General features: G+C 41.6%; 1 protein-coding gene across 8 annotated transcripts in view; it reads left to right on the top strand.

Annotated features, from left to right (window-relative positions):
* SULF2 (sulfatase 2) overlaps positions 1-26,451 on the top strand; it is a 284,708-nt gene that overhangs the window by 223,794 nt on the left and 34,463 nt on the right. For all 8 annotated transcript variants that reach the window (XM_028735142.2, XM_028735145.2, XM_028735140.2 and 5 more), the window contains 6 exons: positions 2,713-2,864; positions 5,561-5,730; positions 15,649-15,799; positions 18,923-19,098; positions 25,200-25,328; positions 25,633-25,689. In XM_028735142.2, coding sequence (XP_028590975.2) covers positions 2,713-2,864; positions 5,561-5,730; positions 15,649-15,799; positions 18,923-19,098; positions 25,200-25,328; positions 25,633-25,689 — 835 coding nt within the window. The remainder of the gene's footprint in view (positions 1-2,712; positions 2,865-5,560; positions 5,731-15,648; positions 15,800-18,922; positions 19,099-25,199; positions 25,329-25,632; positions 25,690-26,451) is intronic.

The following is a 26,451-nucleotide window of genomic DNA, read 5'->3' as shown; positions in this document are numbered from 1 at the left end:
TGTTCTCCTGTGCCCAACAGCTGCTCCGGCCAAAAGCTTAGAGTTGCGACTCAGTCATTTATGGAATATTAATTCTCCATCTGTAAAAAATGGTTTTATTGGGTTTTGGTTTTTGGTAGGAAAGGTTTTAATTAGTTTTAGAATGGTTACTTTTGTTTTGTATTTTATCTCGTTTTTTTTATCTTGTTGAGTGCTGCTTTGATGGCTTCAGGCTGTGAAGTGGTTTATACATTTGTTAAATAAATAAATGAACGGCAAGGAGAGGAGTAGGAATAGTGCCAGATGCAGTTGTGTTTAGTTGCGATATAATGGCGAGGCACAAAAACCTTCAGATGGCTGTGTTCCAACCTTTCACTGTGGACAAGGATCAATATCCCAATCCATCATCCCTAGATACTGAGGCAAGGAGGAGAAATCTACTCCACTATTCAATTACCCACACATTACTGTGGATTGCACTTAACTCTCTAAATATTGGAAGTGCCTCAGGAAGCAGAGTAACCCGAGAAAGTGTTTGATTCCACAGTCCTTTCTTGGGAGAGCATGGCTGTCCATTTATTGTTTTACTCCAGTATTCACCCACCTGATGCCCTCCAGATGTTTTAGGCTGCAATTTCTATCGGCCCCGGCTGAGACTGATGAGTGTTGCCATCTTAAACATCTGTAGGGCACCAGGTAGGTGAACGCTGCTTGACATCATAACACCTTGGCATTTACTTTGCATGTTGCTGTTGCTTTAGTCTGGTTGATGCAGATGACCTAATTAAAGGCAAAGGCAGTGTGACTTTAACGGTCAGAGTGATGAGCTGGAATTTGTTAGCACTCTTCTGGCTTCGCATGAACTTGGATACAAACTAGCTGTTAGGTACCTGTGCAAAATTCCTATGCCTGCCTGTGCAAGGTGATTGGAATTCTTGCATGGTATTTTAATGTATATTAGCTCTTTGCTGGCTGGCTGGTTTCCTTCTTCCTCTTTGCTGCTGGAAAAAGAAGTTGAGCATTGTCATGGAGTGGATGAGGAGATCTGCAGCAGCACCAGGAGTGCCAACTTGGCCCCACAACCATGGGTGCCTGGGGTCATGGGTGCCATGAAGCATGCATGGCCCTGGCATCAAAATTTGATGGGTCCTCGGGCACCTAGGGCCCCAGGGAGTTGGCACCTATGAGCAGCACTGAGAGGGTTGGAAGGAAGCTCTCTGCAGTAGCAGCTGTCAGAGCTGATAGCTGCTGCAGTCACTCTGGGACACTGAACACATACAGTTACAAAACCAAAGTATTTTATTAGGGAGATTTAATCATACATTAAAAACAATGTGCGTAAACAGCACATTGTTTTGTATATCTACTATCTCTTGAGGACTGAGGTGGAAGGAAACCAGTTTTGCTGCTTTGAAGCACCAAGAATGGTGCAGAGTACTGTTTGGTGATGCACTTGTGACATCACAAAGCGCACACACCCTTCTCCCTGGAAAAAAATGGTGCTTGGATATCTGGAGGCAAGAACATGTGGCATGAAGATGAAGGGAAGCTAGGCTTGGCAAGCTATCTGTCTAGCAGGCCCTTGTTTTTAGCTACACCTGTATGCATCTTTATAGAGACTATAGCAATAAAATAGTAACATAAAACATAGTGGAACAAAGGCTAGTGCATTCCTTGCTCAGATAGGTTTATTAAGCAGCTCATAAAAAAGCAGGTTTCAAAAGTCTCTTCAACAATTTCTGAACCTAGGATGGTGTTGATTTCATGACCTCTTGCCCATACTTTTCTGGAGCAGCCCATTTCTATCTAAGAATACACAGAGAGGACCAAGAGTGGTTTTCTGATCCCACCTCTTTTGTACAATTGTAGTAACCAGACCAGATCTGTATCCGGCCAGAGTTGGGCAAGTCATGAATGAGATAACTGCCAGGAGTCCATTCACATTTAAGGGAGCAGCCCTAATCCACCTTCTCTGGCAGTATCAGTAGGTTGGGAGGCAGGATGATCAGGCCAGATGCAGTTGCTGAAATGTCTGGGCCTGGGCTGACTCAGCCCCTCTCCCTCCCCATTTCTGGAGCACCTTTCTTCAGGGTCTACATCCTGTAGCTGGAAGGGAGAGTGGCACACCAACAGGAGCTGCCTTATCTGGGCTCAGAGACCCCTCCACCTAATCCAACTCAAGTCTGGAGTCAGTGGGTGTTGAATTACTCTGTAAACACCAAGTCCCAGAAGGACAGGCAGACTAGACAGAATATGCCTCCTAAGAGGCTCTGGTCATTGAAAAGGTGTCACGAGTCATTTGCTGTGTGGCAGACAGGATTGTACAGAATGAATGCAATTTACATGCCCATCATCACCTGAAAGGCAAAAAAATGTAACTTTTTTTGGTAAAGTATTCCTTCCCAGTTGCTAGGAAGGGATCCTTAATCACTTGTTATAGGTGAGCAAGCCAATGACCATTTGCAGCCCTTGCTGTAAATTTTCTGGGAAAGCTCGTGAGTCCCTTCCCTATTCTGTTTTATGCTTAATGCACTGTTAGCGCTAAGTAAGTGTTAAAGCATCTGCTTTAAAATAAAATATTAAAGTAAAATATGATTGGATAGGGAAAATATGATCACTTTGTCTGCAAAAGCTGAAAACTAAAGAGCTCTATACTATAGCATGATTATCTCCTATACATTTATATGTGTTGCTTTCTTCTCACAATGTCTCCTCTCCCCCTTTTGCTTCCAGCTTTCTTTGGGAAATACCTGAATGAATATAATGGTTCCTATGTGCCTCCTGGCTGGAAGGAATGGGTTGGGTTGCTCAAGAATTCTCGTTTTTACAACTACACGCTCTGTAGAAATGGAGTGAAGGAAAAGCACGGATTTGACTACTCTAGGGTAGGTCTTACTGATTTATTTTCATTTCCCTCCCCTGGCCACAACTGTGGGAACAATACGGATGCTTTATGATTTCAGTCTAATTAAAGTATTTGTTTCATATTTGAAAGCTACTGCTGGTAATATAAACTGCAATCCATAAACCTGCTCCCTTAGACTGCACATTATCGTTTTACTTCTGGAGGGATGTATAATTTAAAATTTATTTAGTGACAGCAAGCAGTTCTTAAGCCGGTAAGCACTTCAGTATGTCCTACCAGCTGGGAAATGGATTTGATCGTAGTTTGACTCATGTTCTATTGACTGGTGTTCCCTGCTTTAATTAACACAGAGAGACATACTCTTGATCTGCTGCATGCATGTGATTAATTCTCTTTATTGCAAAATTGCTGTTTCCATGGTGGTGGTATGCAGATTTTGAGGGAGTCCTAAATCTGTCAGTAGTCCACAAACTCAGTTAGTGTTTGTCTGCAGTGTTATGAAACGGAGATCAGAGGTTCAGGTTCTGTTATTCTAATTAGAAATCTGTTGGGTGGGTGGGTTGAGGGAAGCAAATGAGTAACTTTAAAAACACCTGATTTTTAAAAATATTCCCATAGGGTTACCTTCCATTATTAACAGAAAAGGATATAGCGGAACAAAGATATTTGACACCTGCTTTTTATCCAGCTAGTCAGAACTAAAGCAGTTAATAAACTTGAATTTAAATCAGGGTTGTTAAAAGGTATGCTTCTGAATCTAAAATATCTGATTAAGGGCAAGGCAACTGCCTTTTAATGCATAATTCATTTCAAAGATTTTTCAGTCACATTGCAGCAGAGTGTGACAAAGAGACAGAATTTGGGATCTAGCATTTCTTGTTCCCACATTCCTTCTCAGAAAGGCACAGTATATGTTTTAAATGAATTACTCATGACTATCTCTGAGCCTTGTCTTGCCCATCTGTAAAATGGAAATCCTTCCAAAAATTGTTTTCACAGCAGGTAAATAAATATGATGAGGTCTGAGTTTGAGATTAGGTGGTAGGATAGGAATGGGACGCATTCTCAGACCAAGATGTTTTGTGCATCTAATTGGGCTTTCAGCAGCTGCGTGGTTAAATTGCTGTGCATAATAACAAGAAGTATCTGTATCAGCACCATGCTTGATGTGACTAAGTGTCCAAAAGTGGAACCCCTTGCTATCTTCTCCAAATACGTCTTTTCATTAAGTGTATTTCCTACTACCAGTGCAATAACATGACTTCTGAGAGATTAGTTTAATGAACCTTCATTTTGGTAGCAGCAAGTATATTTCTGTTTCCAAAAATATCTTCCCCGCTGGCACTAGAATTAGCAACCCGTTGGTTGCCCTTTTTGTAATAATCTCAGATGTCTGAGTGCCAAGTGACGTGTAATCAAAATATAACACAACATTCGTGTTCACTGACCGTCTCTGTCAAGCAAGTCTCTCCAGCATTTTATTACCATTACATTTAAGAATACTTGTTCCATATAACACACACACACAAATGTCTCAGATTAGTTTGATTCAATTCAGGGCTCAACAAATAACAGTAAGGCTGGCCTTCCCATTAGCCAGAGTGAGGTGGCCACCTCAGCTGGGTGCTGGGCAGGGTCGGAGGGTCGGTTTGATGAGGCCCTAAGCTACTGAAGGTAATGGGGCCCTTTATATGTCCAGCTGTCCTTTGTCAACAACAAATTGTTGCTGTTTTTTGTGTTCAATATATGCTATATCATAATTTATAGACCTAATAGGTATCTAAAGCCATTTGCCCGTAACAAAATATGTATTTTATCAAAGTAATCTTTGAACTGAAATACAATTAAGAAGAAGTATATTAATAGTGAAATAATTATTAAGCTCTAACTTAAAATGATTTTTTATTCATAACAAACTTAATAATGCAAACACATTGGCATTTGGCAATAACAAAAGTTCCTTTAGAAACACAATTTACAAAGACTCATAATTTTGGGGGGGGGGCCAAGAGAGTGGGGTCCTAAGCTATAGCTTGTTTAGCTTATACGTAAATCCAGCACTGGTGCTGGGAGTTGGGGAGCAGCAAAGTTCTGGAAGGACAGAGCTGCCTGATTCTTTTTTAGGGGGAAGTCTTGACTCTTATGGGACGTGGGTGGCGCTGTGGGTTAAACCACAGAGCCTAGGGCTTGCCGATCAGAAGGTCGGCGGGGTGAGCTCCCATTGCTCGGTCCCTGCTCCTGCCAACCTAGCAGTTCAAAACCACGTCAAAGTGCAAGTAGATAAATAGCGGGAAGGTAAACAGTGTTTCCGTGTGCTGCTCTGGTTCGCCAGAAGCGGCTTAGTCATGCTGGCCACATGACCCGGAAGCTGTATGCCGGCTCCCTCGGCCAATAAAGCGAGATGAGCACCGCAACCCCAGAGTCGGTCACGACTGGACCTAATGGTCAGGGGTCCCTTTACCTTTACCTTTAGCTGACTCTTACAGTGGAATTGAAATGCTTTAAATGGAGGTGTGGATGTGAGCTTGGTAACATTATAGGGAATTGTAAAAAACAAATAAAAAAGCATATTTAAAAACATACCAGCCCTTTACATTTGCAATTATTACAAAAGTGAATAAATCAGGATTTCTCCTCCCACCTCTAAAATGATCGTCAATTACTTTTGATGTCATTTTGCTGATTTTTCTTCTCTTCCCTCCTCACTCTCTTCAGGATTATCTGACTGACTTGATCACCAATGACAGTATTAGCTTCTTCCGAATCTCAAAGAAGATGTATCCTCACAGGCCAGTTTTGATGGTTCTCAGCCATGCAGCTCCTCACGGTCCTGAAGACTCAGCCCCTCAGTATTCTCATCTCTTTCCCAATGCTTCTCAGCACATGTAAGGAAAAGGCAACAAAGCACCAAACCAATTATCTGCATTTCCAAGCCAAGGCATAGCATTCCTGGGAAATCATTTCTGGATCATTTGTGCTTTGGCATAAGTTTATCGCAGGTAGCAGAAATGGAACAGCTTGGCGCTTTTCGATTTATAACTTGTAGAAATCTACACAATAAGATGAACAACCCCATCCTTTTCCATTTGCAATTTATGCAAATTTATTCCTTTTTGGGAAAGTCTTTGTAAAGAGAGTAAGGGGGAAAGAGAGAATGGAACTTGGGTAAATAACTATGATGAGGTCTGAGTCTGAGATCAGGTGGTAGGATAGGAATGAGGCACATACTCAGATCCTATGCACAATTACCTGGGTTCATGTGAACTCAGTGGGACTTATTTTTGAGCAGACACACATAAGATTTGTCCATCAGGTGCTTTACCTTCACATGTTTAAGCTTTTCTCCAGAACCTTGAAAACTAGGGACATGTGGATGCACAATATTGCACCCTTTTAGTCTAGGTTTCTTGATGCAATCCCACATCTCTTCTCCTCTGTACCCTGCTAACACAGAAAAACCAAAATGAGTGGTGTGAAATCATATCAACCCTTTCCTTCACTTGACTTCATTAGATGCCCCTTACTGAAGGTGTGTAAGAGGGTGTGGTCAAGTTATGACCTCCTCTGAACATTTCATTTCTCTACATGTTGTACCAGGGAGAAGAGGAAGAGTAGACATGGAGTTGTCCCTTGCAGTGGCAGCCACATGTCCCTCTTGTTATCTAATCTTGCCCTCCACAAGGTCTTTAAACTTAGTTGTATGTTGATGATATGCAACACAAACTTAGCTTGTGTGTTAAGAGCTTCTTTTAATGCACTGCTCTGTGTGCCTCTGCTGTGTGAAGAAATCAAGGGAGCAGGAATGTGGGACAGAGCCTTCTTTGCAGTGGCACCCAAACTGTGGAATCCCCTCCCTGGGTTGTCTCTCTCTCTGTGTGGAGGATTTTAAATCAAAAGGCAGGTAATAAATGCCAAAAGGAGAAATGCCAATATAGACCCAATAGCAGTCACTGAAAAATTTGACTTTGGTAGGAGAGAGGAAATAGTTTTCTTTTTTTTTTTTTTTTTTTTTTTGCACTTAAATTTTTATTCAGGGTTTGAAAAAACAAACATACATACAAACAAATATACACTTAAACATATTTACACATATTATTCACCATTCCCTATATTATACAAACACAAATTAAAACATAAAAATCATAATAAAGAAAATTATAATATTTTAGGTTCTGTCGAACCTTTGACTTCCCTTCACCCATTTTGGTAAGTATCAAATAATTTCCATGATTGCGTATTTAGATGTTAACCTTATAATTAATCGCTGAAAGAGTTACACTAAGACCGCCAGTTCCTCCTACATATCCATTCCCATGTATTTCCAAAATTTGTTCCAGTTTTTCTGGACTTTCTGATCATCCTGGTCCCTTATTCTACCTGTTAATCTGTCTAGCTCGGCATAGTTTATCATTTTAACCTGCCAGTCTCTTATTGTGGGTATAATTTCTATTTTCCAATTTTGTGCCAACATGATCCTTGCAGCTGTGGTGGCATAAAGAAATATTTTTTTATCTTCATCTTTAATTTCTTTACTCATAATTCCCAGCAGGAAGGCCTCCGGTCTCTTGGGAAAGGTATATTTTAATATTTTTTTAAGCTCGTTATATATTGCTTCCCAAAAGATCTTCACCTTATTGCATCGCCACCACATGTGATAGAAGTCTCCCTCCACCTCTCCACATTTCCAGCACATCCTGTTCTTTACTCTATACATTTTAGCCAGCTTCACCGGGGTGAGATACCATCTGTACTGCATTTTCCAGATATTCTCCCTCAAAGCCGTACAGGCCGTAAATTTGATGTTTCTATTCCACAATTCCAACCACTTATCAAACTCTATATTATATCCCAAGTCCATTGCCCATTTGATCATTGCTTCTTTAACTTCCTCGTCTTTGGTGTGCCATTCTAGTAACAAGTCATATATTTTAGACAATGTTTTACTCTTACTTTCTACTATCTCAGTATTAAACTTTGATTTCTTATCTTCAAAACCTCTTTTCCTTTTATCCTCTTTTAACAGATCGTTCACCTGATGGTATTGTAACCAGCCGGTGAATAGATCTTTTATTTCTTCGTAGGGCTTGAGTTTAAGCCCTTGTTCTGTTTTCCTTAGCAAGTCTTCGTAAGTGGCACTCTTCCCCTCCGTATTGATTTTTTTTATCGTTAAGACCTCTAATGGTGAGATCCACCAAGGCGTCTTTCTTTCAATGAGGTTCTTATTTCTCTCCCAAATCAGATATATAGGTCCCCTAAAAATATGATTTAAGAAAGCTCTATGAACTTTAACTTTCTCATACCAGAGGTATGCATGCCACCCGTAGCGGTTGTTAAAACCTTCCAGATCCAATAGATCTCTGTTCTCCAATTTTATCCAATCTTTCAGCCAGAGTAGGCATGCTGCTTCGTAATACACGCTCAGCTCTGGCAGAGCAAAACCTCCTCTTTCTCTTTTATCAATCAATATTTTCATTTTAATTCGTGGGCGTTTCCCCTGCCAAATGAATTTCGCCAGGGATCTCTGCCATTCTTTACATTGTTTTACACCCTTGATGACTGGAAGGGTTTGGAATAAGAACAACATTCTCGGCAGGATATTCATTTTAACCACTGCTATCCTTCCTAAAAAGGAAAGTTTCATCCTCCCCCAGATTTCCAGGTCTTTCTTTATCTTTTTCCATGTAACTTCATAGTTGTCCCTATATAAATTTAGGTTTTTAGCCGTGATCCACACTCCCAGATATTTCACTTTTCTAGCCACCGTAATTCCTGCCTTTCTTTCTACTTCTATCGTTTCTTCCTTAGTTAGGTTTTTAACCAGCATTTTAGTTTTGCTCTTATTTACTCTAAGACCTGCCACGGCTCCAAATTCCTCAATTTTTTGTAGAGCTTCTTCTACACTATCCTTTGGCTCCTCTAAGGTCAGCACAATATCATCTGCGTAGGCTTTGATTTTAAATTCCCTCTTTCCTACCTTAATCCCCTTCACTTTCGTTTCTTCCCTCAGTCTCTTATTAAGTACTTCCAAGACCGTTATAAATAATAGAGGGGACAGGGGGCAGCCTTGTCTAGTCCCTTTATAAATATTAAAGTATTCTGATGTAGTGTTATTTATAACTAACTTGGCTTCCTGTTCTTTATATATTGCTTCTATGCCTCTTCTAAATTTTTCCCCTATTCCCATCATTTCCAGACTCTTCTTTAGGAAGTTCCACGAGATGTTGTCAAATGCCTTTTCGGCATCTATGAAAACCAGTGCCGCCTGTCTGTCTATATTCACATCCAAATATTCAATAATATCTATCAAGTTCCTTACGTTGTCCTGTAGTTGTCTCCCTGGAAGGAAGCCGGATTGATCTTTATGTATTTTATTGATGAGAACCTTTTTTAGCCTTTCCGCCATTATATCTGCAAATATCTTATAGTCGTTGTTTAGCAGTGAAATTGGTCTATAGTTCTTTACATCCAAATTATCGACATCTTTTTTAGGAATCAATATAATATAAGCTTCCTTCCAGGTTTTAGGGATCCTTCCTTCTGTCAGTATATTGTTCATCACCTCTCCCAGCACTGGTGATATTTGATTTGTTAGTGTTTTATAATATTTAGCCGGGAGGCCATCCGGTCCTGGCGCCTTCCCGGCTTTCATCTTTCCTATAGCCTTCTTTATCTCTTCCTGAGTAATTTTCTGGTCTAAAGCCTCTTTTTCTTCTTTTACAATTTGTTTAAGATGGTATTTTTGCAAATATTGATCTATTTCTATTTCTGTTTCCTTTCCTCTATTGTACAGATCCTTATAGTATTTTTGAAATATCCTTTTTATTTCCTTTGGCTCTTCCACAATCCTTTCTCCTTCTCTTATTTTACTAATCGTATTTTGTTTCTTCCTTTCTCTTAACTGCCACGCTAGATATTTCCCTATCTTATTTGCAGATTCGAAGTTCTTCTGATTCATCAACTTAATTTTCCATTCTATCTCCTGGTTAATTATTGTAGAGAATTTGGCTTGTAACATTTTTAAATTCTGTTTTATATTCTCTTGTCTAGGGTTCTCCATTAATTTTCTTTCATTTTCCATAATCTGTGTTGTAATCTGCTCTTTCTTTTTCTCTTTTTCTTTTCTCAGTTGACAGTTTTTCTGAATCAGAAATCCCCTCATAACCGCCTTTCCCGCGTCCCACACCGTCTCTATAGTGGTTTCTCCATTTAAATTCCACTTAAAGTATTCTTCAATTGTTTCTATAGCCTTATTTACAATCTTTTGATCATTAAAAAGGAATTCATTCATTCTCCATCTTCCTGTTTTATCATCTCTACCATTTAACTCGATCGAAACCGCATTATGATCAGATATAGTTCGTGGCCAAATTTCAGACTTAGTTAAATTCTGTATCATTTCCCTCGAAACCCAAATGCTGTCTATTCTTCCCCAACTCTGATTCGGGTTCGAGAAAAAGGTAAATTGTTTCACAGTAGGATTTTTATGCCTCCATGCATCCATCAGTCCCAAATTGTTGACCATATCAAAAAAAGATCGGGGCAATTTGCCCTCTTTCTTATCCTGTCTTTTTGTTAACTTATCTATATCTGGCATCACCACTCCATTAAAGTCCCCCATCAGTATCATTTTTTGGTCCATCCATTCCATCAATATAGTTTCTAGTTCAGAGAAGAAAGCTGATTTTTTATCATTTGGCGCATATATTCCTGCCACAATTATTCTTTCTCCATGAAAAACCATCTGTACAACCACCACTCTCCCATGTTCATCTTTATATAATAGTTGCGGGTCATACTTTACTTTTATGTATATTACAACCCCTCTTTTCTTAACCTTGTCAGAGGTCACAAAGTCCAATCCCAGTCTTTTATTACTTAGTACCCTCTTATGTTTACCTATTACATGCGTCTCTTGTAAACAGATTAGGTCCCAGTTCTTTTTCAGTAATACATGCGCAATCTGATTCCTCTTATTTTTATTGTTCAAACCATTCACATTCCAACTTATCGTTTTTAAAACCATCTACTACTGTTGTTCTATCTAATTTGTCTGAGCTAAGTAGTAACTACTGTTCCTTGTCTTCCTTCTCTTCTTCTTCCCTTACTCCTATTAAACTCTCTTCTCTCTCTTCTTCTTCACTCCCTTCACCTTCCTTGTCTCTTTGGTGTTCCTCCCTTTCCTCCTCTCCATCTATCTTTCCCAGCTCCTTCTCATATCTCCTCACAAATTTCTGGAGTTCTATACTGGTGCTTAACTTAAACCTTTTTTCTTTGAAATAAAATGAAATACCCTCCGGAAACTCCCATCTGTATAAAGTCCCCATTTTCTTCAATTGGTTTGTTAGTTTTTTGTATGGCTCTCTCCTTCGAAGAAATCTCGAAGGAATTTCTTTAAAAATAATAATTGGTTTTCCTTCAATATATAACCTTTTGATATGATTTTGTTTCAAAATTTCATTTCTTATTTCCATCGTGTTGAACATGGCAATTACATCTCCTGATAATTTTTTCTTTTTAACTTTATCCACTCTTGACCTTATTCGAAAAATGTTTACTAAATACTGATTTATTTCATCCTCTTTTTTATCTAACCAGATTGCCAGTTCTTTTATCACTTTAGATCTAATATCTTCATTTACAATCTCTGGTATACCTCTCAGTTTCAAATTAGTTTGATTTTGCCTCATCTGTGTCATAGCCATGTTGTCCAACAACTCTTCCTGCACCCTTTCTATCTCTTTAACTTCTGCTCTAATCTTATCTACCTCCTTCTTACTGTTTTTCGTATCTTTTTGCACCCTCTTCACTGAATCCTCCAGAACCTTAGTTTTTGCCGATAAGTCTTTGACCTTTCCTGTCAATTCCCCCACCACCTCCTCCAGCTTCTTATCCAGAGTCTCTTGTACTTCAAATAATTTTCTCTCTATGTATTGTTCATTATTTTTAAATTCTTTCCTTATTTCAGCCATCAGGCTGCTATAGTCTTTAATCTCTTTCATTTCCTTGCCCTCCTCTTGTCTCGACGGTCTCCTTTCCACTGGCGTTGCCGCCCCCTTTTTGGCCCCATTCGTCATTTTGTAGACTTGGTACGACTCGATGAAAACAGGGGTGAAAATTAGCAGCAGCAGCGCCTTACCAAGAGTGAGGCACCAGTTCGCACGTTAACTGTAATGAGTTGATGAACCACTGGGGTTGAGGCTGGAGTCAAGTGACAGGTTTTAGGCACCTCAATATACCCAGGCTTTACAGACCTTATCTTCTTGGGGATTAATATGATGGAGTCTGAAGCCAGCAAAAGCTTTCCCAAATAGAGACGTGAAGGTCCTCCGTGAAATAGTCTTTATAGTAGTAGTTGGTTACAAACTTCCCCTGTATAGTCTATAGCGCATGTCCCTTTAAGTCCCAGGAGCATGCAAAAACGTGGTAAAGCCGGTTTAGCAAGACAAAATGGTGGATAACCAACGCTGAGCCAAGTCCCCGGAGTGATTTCCTCCCCTATTTATTCAAGCCCATAGAAGCGACCTTCATACTTTGTGTTCTCACGTCGTCAACATTAAAGACTGGGAGGGGGGAACCCAAAATTCTCCCCACCGTTTCACCGTTTCACTCTTTCACCGTCCGAGCATTGTTTAGCAAAGTGCTGGTAGTAAAGAAAAAGTTCTCACATCAGCAACCGGATGAGGCAGAAAGCCCTCCTTCCCACCTCTCTAGTCCGCCAAAGAGTCTCCCTTTAACGAAGGCTCACTATTTGCTTTATCTCCGACTCTTTGTACTTTATAACTCCTATTTTATACTTTGTTACCGAGGATATTCGTCCCTTCACTTAGCGGTTACTTTCTTACTCTGCTTTCTGTCTAGCAGCTTTTCGCTATACTCTGTATTCGTTCTTACCGCCAGTGGTGAATTCCTCCTTCTTTTGCCACAAGTTACTTCTCCGCTGGGTTCTTCTGCTGAAATTCCCTTTGTTTCCAAACACTTATTTTCAAATATTTTCTTTTACCCCCTCTGCGTTCTGAAATAGTTTTCAGTAAGTAATCCTGAGTCTGCTCCAGCATATGTAAAACAATCACTTTTGGATCTAAAAAAAATAGGCTTGCGTTTTATTTTATACCTGCAGGTTCCTATCGCCGACATGTATCATTCTTTGCTTTACCTGCTTAATAGGCATTTATTCATGATTGTTGGATCGTTCCCCCACCCCCAGAGACAAGCACTACTGTTGTTTCTGTAAGCATTTTATTCTCTCTCTCTCTCTCTCTCTCTCTCTCTCTCTCTCTCTCTCTCCAAGGTCAAATACAATCAGGATTTGTAGTGCAGCCCCCACCTCCAACTTCTGAATGAATTTGAAGTGGTTATTTTTGTTCAGTTTCCAGAATTGTTGTGCTTTGTGTATTTGGCCATAAGACGGACAAATCTGTTAAGTATAAGAGGGTTACGTTTGTAGTAATCAAAGAAGATCGTGGACGTCGAGTGGATTAAGCAGCAGGAGGTTTCAGATGAGCCAGGAAATCACAAAGCATACTGGAAAAGGAATTTGCCAAGCATTTTAGATTCGTTCAGGGCATTACATAGCAACAGTTTCCATAACCATCAGCATTTTCAAAGCGGCAATGTCATTATCCTGCCACAATAACATTCTGAAATCAGAGAGAACATTAACAATGTGGAGAGAATAATAAGCAACCTCTCCTCCCTGAAAGAAAAATACTCTCTTCCCCATCACAAAGCACTTTTTGGGCTGCAGCCTTGATATCAAAGCTTCCCACTTGTTAAAACACAATGCAATTCACTTTAGCATGTCTTTCACACACACACACACACACACACACACACACACACTCAGCACATGGGGCAACCCTGAATATGAGTAATGTTACGGTAAAAGCGCAGTGCTACAATAGGAGTTGTGCTCCCCTCTCGCAGCATGTTCACAACAGCCTCACCTGCCAGCTTCATTCTGCACAGACCCACAAGTACATGCTAAATATGTGTGCGTAATTATGGATGATACTGCTCAAGCTAACTTCCCAAGGCCATAAATAGAGCACCACTGTAAAACTCTGCTGATTAATTAAAAAAAAAAACCTGTGGAAACTGGAGCCCGAAATACAGAAGCCCTTGCTCTGTTGACTAGGCAAGGGCAGAAGGCCAGGTATTTACACTAGACCCTGTCAATTCAGAGGCTGAAGTCTGGTTGCCAGTGACTGGTGCCAATGCCTATTCCCCCTTTGCACCTAAGGAAGTCTTTGAGGTCTGAGTTATAGTAGGAGTTGTGTAGCTCACTAAGATGTAGGACCCATTCTCTGGTCAAGGGAAGCCCAAAGCCCTTGCCTATCTGACCAGATCAATCTCCAAGATTCTGCAGAACCAGACTCTGGAGCTAGTTTGCTGTTTCAGATGCCCTAGCTTTTTGCTGTTGTCAAGTGGGATGGGAATTCCCTTTTATATCTCCTGGGGTGGGGAGATCCCTACCTCAAGGCTACTTGTTCAAGCAAAGGAAATTGTAATAGCACCATCCAGCTTTTTTTCTTTTTAAAGACTAGTATAGAGTAAAACATCATTTTAAAAGCTGGCTATTGGACTGAAGTTATAATAAGCATTTTAATGCCCATAGTTTCCTGCTAAATGCTCAGGTAGTCAAGCTTAAATTCACCACAGATGCTAAATAACATAGTAGAGACTCTCCAGCAATCTGGATAGTTATTGTTAAGGAACCTGCGTGAGCCACAATCATCCGTGCAGAATGAAATTGGAATAGCTATGTCATTCTCATGCTCCCCAGTTAGAATGTTAGCTGCCTAATGCTAAGCTGCTACAGTTGAAATATATTCTCATTTACTCTGAATGATACTTGCTATTTCAATAGGCTTCAGTTTGAGCAGAGCAATTTTCCCGTTCCCGGCTTTTAGATAAATCATAAAAGAGATTTATAATGTTTCGCTGTCTACCACGGAGAATGTAATCCTACCATGGAGGGTTATTCCCAACAGGGAAATTGCCACCCCTGTGTGCCTCAAACATGCTTAAAGATAGTAGAAGCCGCAGTGGTAAGGTTCATTTGCACATCCATTTTCAGGGAATTAACTGTATTTGCATTAACTTGGGTGTGGCAAGATAGCAGCTGGGCTCCTTAGCTTGGACCCTAACTTCTTCCATTCAGAATTCCATTCACAAAACAAGGCCTTATTGCCTTCACTCTGCAGTCACTTGGGCTGCCCAAAGGTTGGGGGCACCCTTAGGAACAGTATGGCATACACTGTAAAAAGCTGTGGATGGAGAGGGAGCATCTTTTAAGATTTGCCTCCTGGCTTCTAACACTTTCCTGTACTCAAGGCTAAGTAAACAGAAGCCCCCAAACCTACTTTTGAAAGTGGAAGCTGTTGTTCTCAGGATACTGAAATTGTCAGGACAGAATGCTCAATGCAATGGATAGAATTCAGCATCATGTTCTTCCAGTCCCATCTGTGCAAGCATTCCAGTTTACCAGATGGCATGATACCCGTCTCCTCTCCCTCATGCGCCATTCTGGGGGTTTCCCCAACCCCCAGAGCCATTTCTGGGGGGTGCAAGGGGAGGAGACAGGGGGAGTCCTATTGCACAAATGGAAGTCCTTGCATGGGTCTTTTGCTAATGGGACTGGTTACATGAATCCTGCCCTACGTTTGTGTGGAACTTGTGCAGAAACTCAGAATACACATTTTAGGATGGGTGGCATGTCATGCTTATTTTACTGACAGTTAATTGTGTTTCTCTCTCTCTCTCTCTCTCCCTCCCTCCCTCCCTCTCTCTCTCTCTCTCTCTAGCACACCCAGTTATAATTATGCTCCAAACCCAGACAAGCACTGGATAATGAGGTATACTGGCCCCATGAAACCTATTCACATGGAATTCACCAATATGCTGCAGCAGAAGCGCCTTCAGACTCTCATGTCTGTGGATGACTCTATGGAGGCGGTAAGACTTATTGCAGGCTTCCTCAACCTCGGCCCTCCAGATGTTTTGAGGCTACAATTCCCCTCATCCCTGACCACTTGCCCTGCTAGCTAGGAATCATGGGAGTTGTAAGCCAAAAACATCAGAAGGGCCAAGGTTGAGGAAGCTTGATTTATTCTCCCATTCCCCAAGTCCTGCATACGTGCCCTACTTTTCTATCCTATCCAAAACATGAGTTTAAGTGTTGCCAATATAAGCACAGGTGCACTTCATCACAGGGCCTCAACTTCCCCATTTGGTTTATAAGGTTTGAATTGCTCTGGGCAGAACGGTAGCACCAAGTCTCCTTCCCAACTTCTCTTCTTGGGTGTTAAGAGGGAGCCCATTTGGTAGGTAGTTTTGTCTCCCTTGAAAGTTCAGGAGTGGAAACTCAGGAGAGGGCCTACTCTGACATTGCCTTAGCTATGGAATTCCCTCCCCGCAGAGGTGTGTCTGGCATTTTCATTGTATAGCTTTCATCATGTGTTGAAGATGCATCTCTTTTAGCCTCTTTTTACACCTTAGGACTCACCCTATTCTTCTGACTGTAAATTGTACTAAGTTATTTTAACATTATTTATCTAGGTGTTTTTTTAATGGGTTTATATGCTGCTTTTTTGGCACCCGTTTAGAAGAAATTAAAATCACAAGTAGAGTGGGTCCCAATGTATCTCAGATTTCAAAGGTGCATCTTCAGCTGTGCAGTGAAGGTGCCGGGTGCACCTTTGTGTGGAAGGAATTCCATAATTTGGGGGCTGCCTCCAAGAATACCATCTCCTGGGTCATGCCCCCCACCAAGCCACTGAGGGTAGCAGAACTACCAAGAGGGCCCCCACTGCTGATTGTGACACCCAAGAGGGTCTGCAGGGAAAGAGGTGGTCTTGTGGTTCAGGGCAGGTAAGAAACCCATTTTATAATAATGATAGTGCTATAAAATATTCCAAATAGCAAAACATCCTAAGTTGCCTGCTGTAGTTGCAAACAGTGCATAAAGGGAAAATTGTACCAAAAGCCTTGCTTTCTGTCTTCAATAGTTCTCTGTTAAGTAATATGTACTTAACATACCACCGTTTTTCCTGGTCAGTGTGATGTGCCAGAAATGTGCAGACAATGCTTAGGCTTCATGCCCATGTCAGCCATAAGCTTCTTGGGTAGGAAATGAATGTAAAATAAATGGACTCAAATCCCCCTTTGTGTGGATGATGGTCCAACGATGACAACTGAGCCCAGCAATATCCATAGCCTGCAAGAATATATGGCAAACTTGGCACACTTTTTATGGGGCAAACTTTTGTAAATAGCTCTGTGATAGACCACATGTGGTCTCAGGTTCAGTCACTGGTATGTGCAGTTAAAAAGAGCATGGGTTGGATGTCTAGGGAGGACTCTGCCTGCTGCAGATTTGGAGGAGGATCCGAAGCTTTGTGTGAGAAAGGTCCCAGATTTATTCCCTGTCATTGCCACGGAGAAGACCCCTGTTTGGAAACACTAGAGGGTTCCTGTACACAGCACTATTTTCAGGAGATAGTATTGTAGATAGTACTGAGCTCGGTTGACCAAAGGTCTGGCTTGTCATAACAAAGCCTGCTATGATCCACCATCAGGTTGCTTCATAGGTCCAGTTATCTTCTATAACACACCTCTTATTGGCATCTTGTTTGAACTTAAGCCTGTGATATTAGAACAAAGTAAAACGAACCGTTCCATCAGGGCCGGGTCAAGACATTTTGGCACCTCAGGCAGACCCCAAAATAGCACCCTTCACCACACCAGGGAATAAGGAGTGAGGGAAGATCTACATAAGGAACAAAGGAGGGAATAAAAACCAACATTGGGATCTGCTGCCCCTGTGGATCCTGCCGCCTGAGGTGATCGTCTCACTTTGCCTCAAGGGTGGGCTGGCTAGTTGTGCTTCTGTGCTCTGGCAATATTCATCCTGACTGGCACCTTCTGTGAAAATTGATGGGCTTGTTTTCAAGCCTGCAAAGCTGCCAGTCTAACATGGAGGCAAAACAATTTATTGCTGCTTATCTCCCAGCATTCCTGCATTTTGTTTGTGATTTAAGTATAATGCAGGCACCCTGAGAAGACAAGGTTAAGATTATAGGTAGGCCCTGCATCAGCCTGTTTGTGATTATGGTGATTACTATTACTGCTGATTGGTGGTTTGCTCTGGGAAGATATAATCTCTCTCAAGTGCTACTACATACGCTTGGAGAGGCTTGCCATCAGTGTTGCAGCTTGCTCAAATTGATGGCTTGCTTTATTTTTAACTTCAAGTCAGCAAGCTGGGATTGAAATTGTAATTATAAAGAGGCTCAATGAATTTTAAAATGCATTCAGCTAGTCAAGCCTAACCTTATGCTTTGTCACAAGTGCATTCCAAAAATAGTTGTGGCTTGACCTGCTTTTCTAAAACAAACAAGGAGGTATCTGGGTCATCATAATACATCTCGGTTTCCCCTCTCTATTTCCCATAGACAGACAGTGCTCGAAGGAAAGCAACTTTGGAGGAAGATGTGTTAACACAGGGTGCACAAAACTCCATAAAATTCGGGACCCTAGATGGGGTGGCTTTAACCCTTTACTTCAACTGCAGTACTTCTGCTGTGGTTATTGCCTTAACTGCTCATGGTTTGCTGAGAGCAAAACAAATCATGATGCCTAGTTTTGATGTAAAGCTAAGCCCAGGTATTGTGATTTGTTTTCTCCCAATGCAAGCCAGGAGGAGTGGGGAGGAACCAAGCAGCTGCTCATGCCCAGTAAACAATGGTTTATGACAATGTAACTTGCAAATATGGCCAAACTATATGTCATGATTTGTGACTCATTGCAGTTCCATAATTTGATTTCAGATCATTCATGTTGCCTTTTCAAAAAACAAATGCAGTCGCTATCTCAGTAGGACCCCAATAGTTTCATGTTTGTTTTTATTTATTTTTATTCCGCCCCCCTTCTCTTCAGCTGAAAGGGAGCAGCTTGCACAAAAAGCCAATATATACATTCACCAAGCTTTTCACTGCCCTTGTGTCTGTATGCAAGATTATTGTGTAATACCATACTGTTTTGTTCAATCCAAAATGTTATGCTTCTGTTTCATTTCAGATTTACAATGCATTGGTTGAAACAGGTGAACTGGATAACACATATGTAATATATACGGCAGACCACGGCTATCATATAGGGCAATTTGGGCTGGTGAAAGGAAAATCCATGCCCTATGAATTTGACATCAGAGTCCCCTTCTATATCCGCGGTCCAAATGTGGAGGCTGGATCCTTGTAAGTTCATGGGGCTTTGTGGTATTGGAGTAATTAAGAGAATCCTGCTCTGGTTGGTTCTGTATGGCCTTTTGTAAGATGCTCTGGAGTTGGCTTAGTTTCAGCAGTAAATCTCATCAATCTTTTTTCTCCTTACCACCCTCTGCACATCTGTTTACAGATAATTTTAAATGCAAACTCTTAAATGTCTTTTTTTTTAATGATAAGGAAAAAAGAGGGAAGAGGCAGGGATCATCTTTCTCCAAAACATTTATGGAGCAAAGTATGTTTCTCTAAGGTTTTGCTCATCTCTTTGGGGGAAAGGACTTGATTTCTCATAACCAGTTGTGTTCCTCTCTCCATCAAACTCTTTATTTTAGTGCAGGATGAAGAGGAAATTTGCAGTGTCAATTTTTATTCCTGCATACAATTATGTGCTGTTAAGGTGTAATATCTAACATTGCCCAAGCAGTCTTCAATCATGCAGTGAGGCCTTCCCTTCCTCTGCAGCCCCCCTGCTCCAAATTCAGAGCAGCTTTTGGGTGGAGGAGACAGGAGAGAGGAAAGGAAGGGGAAGTCCTGTTGTAGGAGTGGAAGTCTGTTCCGCTCATGGATGCGTATTGTTATGTACTGAAATTCTCACACTGGGCCAGCAGGGGGATACTGTAGATAGTTCAGGTCCAGATATGCAAATAAGGGATCGAAAGTGACATTCTGTGATTGGATAGTTACAGAAAATGGTTACTGTTGCGTTCTAGTGGAGCTCTATATAAGCAGACTGGCTGAACCCTTCAGTTCAGTTCTGTTCTGGCCTGTGAATAAACAAGAGCTGTTTGAAGAATCGCTGTGTGTCTGATATGTTCACCCACAACTTAACACGTATCACCCAAAGTATTTGCATTTCAGTGGAATTAACTGTATCAAGGCTAAAGGTGCAGCCAAAACACCCTCTATCCCAGATCCATTCCCATTGTCTTCCTAGCACTAGGCAGCTCACATACATGCTACCTCTTGCACTGAGAAAGGGGGAATTTAGACTCGTGTGAAATTCTGTATGATCTTCTGAAGAAATGCAAAGTCATTTCCTTTTGTTTAAGTTTGACGATGCAGTCTGTGAGGCTTCCAAATAACAACATTGCGTAATGTTCACAGCCTAAGTGCATAGCTGTCATTAGAGGTTAATTAAATAATACAATGGAACCACTGTTAAGAAAATGAATGCAATATTTTCTATATGTTCCTCTTCCCTTGCAAAAAAAAGAAAAGGAAAAAGAAAAGATGACTCATCTCCTTGGTTTACCCTTTGTCAGTGACAGACAAGAGTACAGAGTGTGACGGTTAATTAAAATTGTAACTTTGATCAGCTAAGAAATTATGTAAATATACCTTCTAAGTAATTATTTTAATAGCAAATATTTGCACCAAAGCAATTATTTTGGACACAGTGCCACAATATGCGTTCTTTAATGTATACCACTATGTATATATTAGCATAATTAGTTCTTGTACTTTTCCACCCATAATACTTTCCTCCTTTTAATATAGAAAAAGTAATGCAAGCCAACAACAATATTGCGAACATAGCAAAGCAGCAACAATCCCATTTTAAAATAATAAAAAAAGAATATTCACTGGGTTTTGAATTTAAATGAATTTCAACCATCGAAGCAGAAAAAGGGAAGAATTCTTTCATTCTGAAAAAAACCCCACTGGTATTTCCAGTGCTGCAGGACAGCTAAAAGAGAACCCTACAAAACAAACATGGGCAACCTGAAGAATCAGGTGATGTTATAAACTCTGTGCTATAAGGAGATTATCAGAAGTGGTCTGCAATGACATATTTCAACAATTATATGATTAATGCAGTGAGAGCTGAAATATTCCTACCTATATCAGGAACAGACTTTGCTCTTTCAAATTTCAACAACACCCTCTGCAAGGCAAAAATTCGGCACCCTGCACCTCTCGCCTTGCATTTTGCTCAATTCACTGTGCCATAGTTGCGACACCCTGCAGCGCCCCCTGGGCTTGGCACCCAGTGTGGCAGAACCAGTTGTACTGCCATAAATCAGCCGCTGCCTGTAGGCTTCCCAGGACAATTTTGTCATCTTTTGCAAAGCACACAGTAGGTTTGAAGGATGTGCATATATATCCAAGCAGCTCTTGTCTCCCACAACTCATCCTTCCCTGTGGTTTCACACCCTTCCCTGTCTACAGTGAGCTATGCATAGGAACATAGGAAACTGCCTTATATCAAGTCAGATCATTGGTTCACCTGTCTCTGTATGGTTGACACCAAGTGGCAGTGGCTGTCTAGGGTTTTGGGAAAGTCTTTCCCAGCCCTACCTAGAGACATTGGGGACAGATAACGGGGTCCTTTTGTACACAAAGCAAGCGCTCTTCCACTGAGCTACAGCCCCTCCTGGCTAGAGTTGCACCCACTTTTTGTAGTCACTCAGTTTCTTGTAACTCTTGCATTTCTGTTTAGTGCACAAGTACCAGGCGAAAACGCAGGGAGTTGCTATCTTGGCATGCCTGTAGCCAGTGCTTTTTTCCTAAAAAAAAATATTTAGGGGTACTCTCATTTTCCTACCCATATTGAAATACTGCCCCTCAATGAGGCCAAACTTAGATTCACAAAATGTTTAGGGGTATGTGTACCCCTGCGTCCCCGCAGGAAAAAAACACTGCCCCTAGCCCTGAAAGCAACCTGTTCTTCATAGCTTCTTTTTAGATCCTGAAACACCCCATCATTTTAAATCGCCAGCCAATTATGTTGTGCGGGAGCCTCCTCGTTCAGGGCCTTCTGAGTGCCAAAACCAATTTCTAAAGACTCAGTAAGTCGGAGCTTATCCCCGTAGAGAAACTGGTACACGCACACTCCAAAAGGTGATGTATGAACTGTAAAATTGGTACAAACATGGCATTTCTGTTTCCATAAGGAGGGAAACGCCCACTTCAGTATCAGCTTTGCTAATGTGAGCTGCACCTTCTATTTTTCATATAAACTAATCATTGGCTGTCCCCGCTTATCAACCCTGATTTAATAGCAGTTGCTGTAGTGAGGTCTCATTACCATAGGTTCATTACTTTTACCCTGATGCGCTACACTGCATTAACTAGTAATTAAAATTAAGCTGCACTTGTCAAGCAGATGAACAAATGTATTATCTTCAGTTCTTGTCATTGTTTGTTTGCTTTCAAATCCAGTAATTCACAAGCGGTCTCATTCATTGCAGCAAATTAGAATGCTGCTGCCTTGCTGTGCTGTGTTTCTGAGCTGGAAATCTGCGCAGAAGCAGAAAGCTATCCATATGGCTCCGTCTTTGAACTGTAATTTCTCCTTGTAAATTATGGCAAGTGTGTTCTTGTCCTCGAAGATCTGTATAATTTTTGTTTTTTGTTTTTGTTTTTAATGCTTAGTTTCTTTATTTGTTCTTCTGCTTGTATTGTTTTTGTAAGTACCTTAATTGGAGCTAGTATCAGTTATTGATTTAAGGACTGGTTTATTAATCAGGCCCTGGTTTTGAACTTTGATTCTGCTGTGAACTCAGCTACGTGGCCTGAAACAAGGAACCCATGTTCTTTCAACCCCAAGCCCTCTGCCTCCCCCAATTTGCAGTATGGATATGATAACACTGAGCTACCCTACAGGATGGATTTGAGGAATATAGGATAATGTATGTAAAGTGTAGCACTCTCAGATGAAAAAAATAAATGCCAAAATGTATTATTTTTGTGATGAGCAACCAGTGGTTTTTGACAAATAAGCCTGCTGGCTAAAAATGCAAACAAACAAACAACCCCCAGAACAAACAAGGGCCGGAAGATGACAATTTATACCGCCTTGAGCTCCTTGGAAGAAAGGCGGTGCATAAATCTAATAATAAAAAGTGTAGAAGTAAATAGTATTCCTAAATAATTTCCCAAAGTGGTAAAGGCATGAATCCTGAGGAAAGCCACCCTCTTTGTGAGTATTAGATTCACTCATTGGTCAGCAGTTTGAATCCCCGCGACGGGGTGAGCTCCCATTGCTCAGTCTCTTCTCCTGCCCACCTAGCAGTTCAAAAGCAAGTCAAGTGCAAGTAGATAAATAGGTACCACTCCAGCAGGAAGGTAAATGGCGTTTCCGTGCACTGCTCTGGTTCGCCAGAAGTGGCTTAGTCATGCTGGCCACATGACCTGGAAGCTGTCTGCAGACAAACGCCGGCTCCCTCGGCCTATAGAGCGAGATGAGCACGCAACCCCAGAATTGTCCGCACCTGGACCTAATGGTCAGGGGTACCTTTACCTTTTACCATTGCTTAGAAGGTATTGTTAAGGAGAGTTTATAAGTGCATGTGCAGAATGCCCTGACTAAGTAAGCATACCACTGGAATATCCACTTAAATCCCCACCCTTAATGACAAGGAGATAAAGTGTGGATCTCACAGGTTTGGAGAAACTGGTGAGGAAGCTATGGCCTTATCTGAGTGTTAAGGAATGCTCAAACTTAGTGATTTGTTAAGAACTGAATAAGCACAACCACCAATCCCACCTTGCAGATGTTTGGTGCTAGAAGGGAAATTTTCCAGGGTGTGACTCTTCTATTCATTTGCACCCTAGGGGGATTTCCTTTTAAAATTTATGCAAATATAATTTCCTGGATACTGAGTATTAAGCATTATTGCAAAATGAGCTTCCTTTATTATTAGTTCTGTTTTTGGTTTTTTCACCTTTGCTTGCCTGGTGGCTGTTACCATCCCCCTGCTGCCATCTACCCTTCAACTGTCTTCTAAATTTATCCCCAGTGGGTAGTGGGCTGGGCCATGTGAACCTTTGACCCTCCAGATGTTGCTGGACTGAAACTCCCATAAGCCTTCACCATTGATCATGCTGGTTGTAGCTGAGGGGAGCTGGCCTCCCAGCCACATCTGGACAGCCAAGGATTCCCTGTTCCAAGTGATGGTACAATAGCTCAGTGGTGAGATACATGTTTTGTTTGCATGCATAACTCTTGGGTTCAATCTTTGGCATCTCCAGTTGAAAGGATCAGGTGGCAGATGATGGGAATGGCCTCTCTCTCTGCCTGAGACCCTGGAGAGCCACAAGCAGTGGGAACAGACAATATTGCACTAGCGTAGAAGGACCAATAGTCTAGTATATTACAGTATCTGCTGTTGCTTACACAAGCCCACTTCAGTGAGTGCCAATATTATCTTTTACACTGGGTTATCCGGTGCTATGGGACGCGGGTGGCGCTGTGGGTAAAAGCCTCAGCGCCTAGGGCTTGCCGATCGAAAGGTCGGCGGTTCGAATCCCCGCGGCGGGGTGTGCTCCCGTTGCTCGGTCCCAGCGCCTGCCAACCTAGCAGTTCGAAAGCACCTCCGAGTGCAAGTAGATAAATAGGGACCGCTTACTAGCGGGAAGGTAAACGGCGTTTCCGTGTGTGGATCTGGCTCGCCAGAGTAGCGATGTCACGCTGGCCACGTGACCCGGAAGTGTCTCCGGACAGCGCTGGCCCCCGGCCTCTTGAGTGAGATGGGCGCACAACCCCAGAGTCTGGCAAGACTGGCCCGTACGGGCAGGGGTACCTTTACCTTTACCTTTTATCCAGTGCTAGTCCTACTCAGAGGAGACCCATAGAAATTAATAAAGGCAAGTTATTAATGTCCATTAACTTAGAACAACCCACTGTTTCCTAGATTCCCTCTTAGTAAAACCTGAACTACAAGACAAAGATTGATTCTCAAAATGGTGGAGAAGTTTAGGTCACAAGCTTTTTCACTTCCTTCTTTTTCATAGAATTGTAGAGTTGGAAGGGACCCCAAGGGTCGTCCAATCTAGCTCCCTGCAGTTCAGGAATCACAGCTAAGGAATCATTGACCAATGGCCATCCAAGCTCTGCTTAAAAATCTCCAGTGAGGGAGAGTCCACCACTTTCCGAGGTAGTCTCCCCTGACCTTTCTTTAGCTTGTAAATGGCTTCTCATATTCAGCTTCAATGTGTAATTGTGCTTTCTTTCCAACTATTTGAGGTTAACCCATGGGTGCCTTTCAAGTATTCTGTGTCTTCTGTGGTCTTACTTTGGGGTTACCGTTGCAGATGTTTGATAAAGGTTTTGTGAATATGTTTCTTTTCAGGAATCCTCACATTGTATTGAACATCGATCTTGCTCCTACAATGCTAGACATTGCTGGCCTGGACATTCCACCTGACATGGATGGGAAATCCATTCTAAAGCTGCTGGATTCTGAAAGACCGGTCAATAGGTAAGGATGGGAAATGCATTAAACAGAGCCCAACATTTCCTGCAGATCACCAAGTACTTTAAGCAATTGTGATTAAATGATATGTCTGCAGCGGGTCTGTGAGTCAGTGGTACTTTTCTATCCCATTCTGTGGGACTTACACAGGCCTTGCCGTAGTGAACAAAAAAAGTTGCCGTATCATCTCATAGCTGAGGCTGAAAATGCATGTTTGCCATTTGCTTTCTAATCACACATTTTCAAGGGAGAAGCCAAATCCTGTCCCCAGATCTAGTTCGACTTTCAAATTAAGTTTGTTTTTTTCCAGGTTCCATTTGAAAAAGAAGATGAAGGTCTGGAGGGACTCCTTCTTGGTGGAAAGAGGGTAAGTGATAGGTGGTGATTGTGTTTTATTGTGGGGAGTTCTGACCTCCTAAAGCAGGCTTCCTCAACTTCGGCCCTCCAGATGTTTTGAGACTACAATTCCCATCATCCCTGACCACTGGTCCTGCTAGCTAGGGATCATGGGAGTTGTAGGCCAAAAACATCTGGAGGGCCAAGGTTGAGGAAGCCTGTCTGAAAGGAATCATTGCAGCAAAAGAATTGGTGTACCTGTACAACTTTCCTTGGCAAGATCATTAATTAGTCATTTTCATGTGGCATTTGTGAAATTACTTAATTCATCAAAAAGGCAAAGTCATATTAGTAGTTTCAATGTTTTGTTGTTGGCATTTTTCATTTTCATTGGAACTGCTGTAAAATCTATGAGAGAGACATGAAACAGGCAGTCTACTTTCCTACTTAATGAAAATGCATTTATTAATTATTTCTTGCCTATATATCCTGCCTTTTTCCCAAGGAGCTTAAAGCAGAGAACATGATGTCCCAGCTATCCATTTTAATCTTGCAAATACCCTGTGTGATTGGTAAAGCTTCAGGGAGTGTGACTGGTCATCCAGTAAGCTTCTTTGGATTGTATCCTATACTGTCCTATGCATGGGCATACTGTGGGGGGAACGGGGGGCCATGGTCCCAGTAACACAGTTTTGAGGGGGTGTGAACTAGGCACCCCCAAACAGGCGCCAGCTTCCATGGAGATCCCTGTCCTGCCCAGGTGCGTCCTGGTTGGCCCAACTCCTGGCTCCCC

This window comes from Podarcis muralis, chromosome 5 (genome assembly GCF_964188315.1).
Source record: "Podarcis muralis chromosome 5, rPodMur119.hap1.1, whole genome shotgun sequence".
NCBI classification, from domain to species: Eukaryota; Metazoa; Chordata; class Lepidosauria; order Squamata; family Lacertidae; genus Podarcis; species Podarcis muralis.
This window is presented reverse-complemented; position numbering and strand designations above follow the sequence as displayed.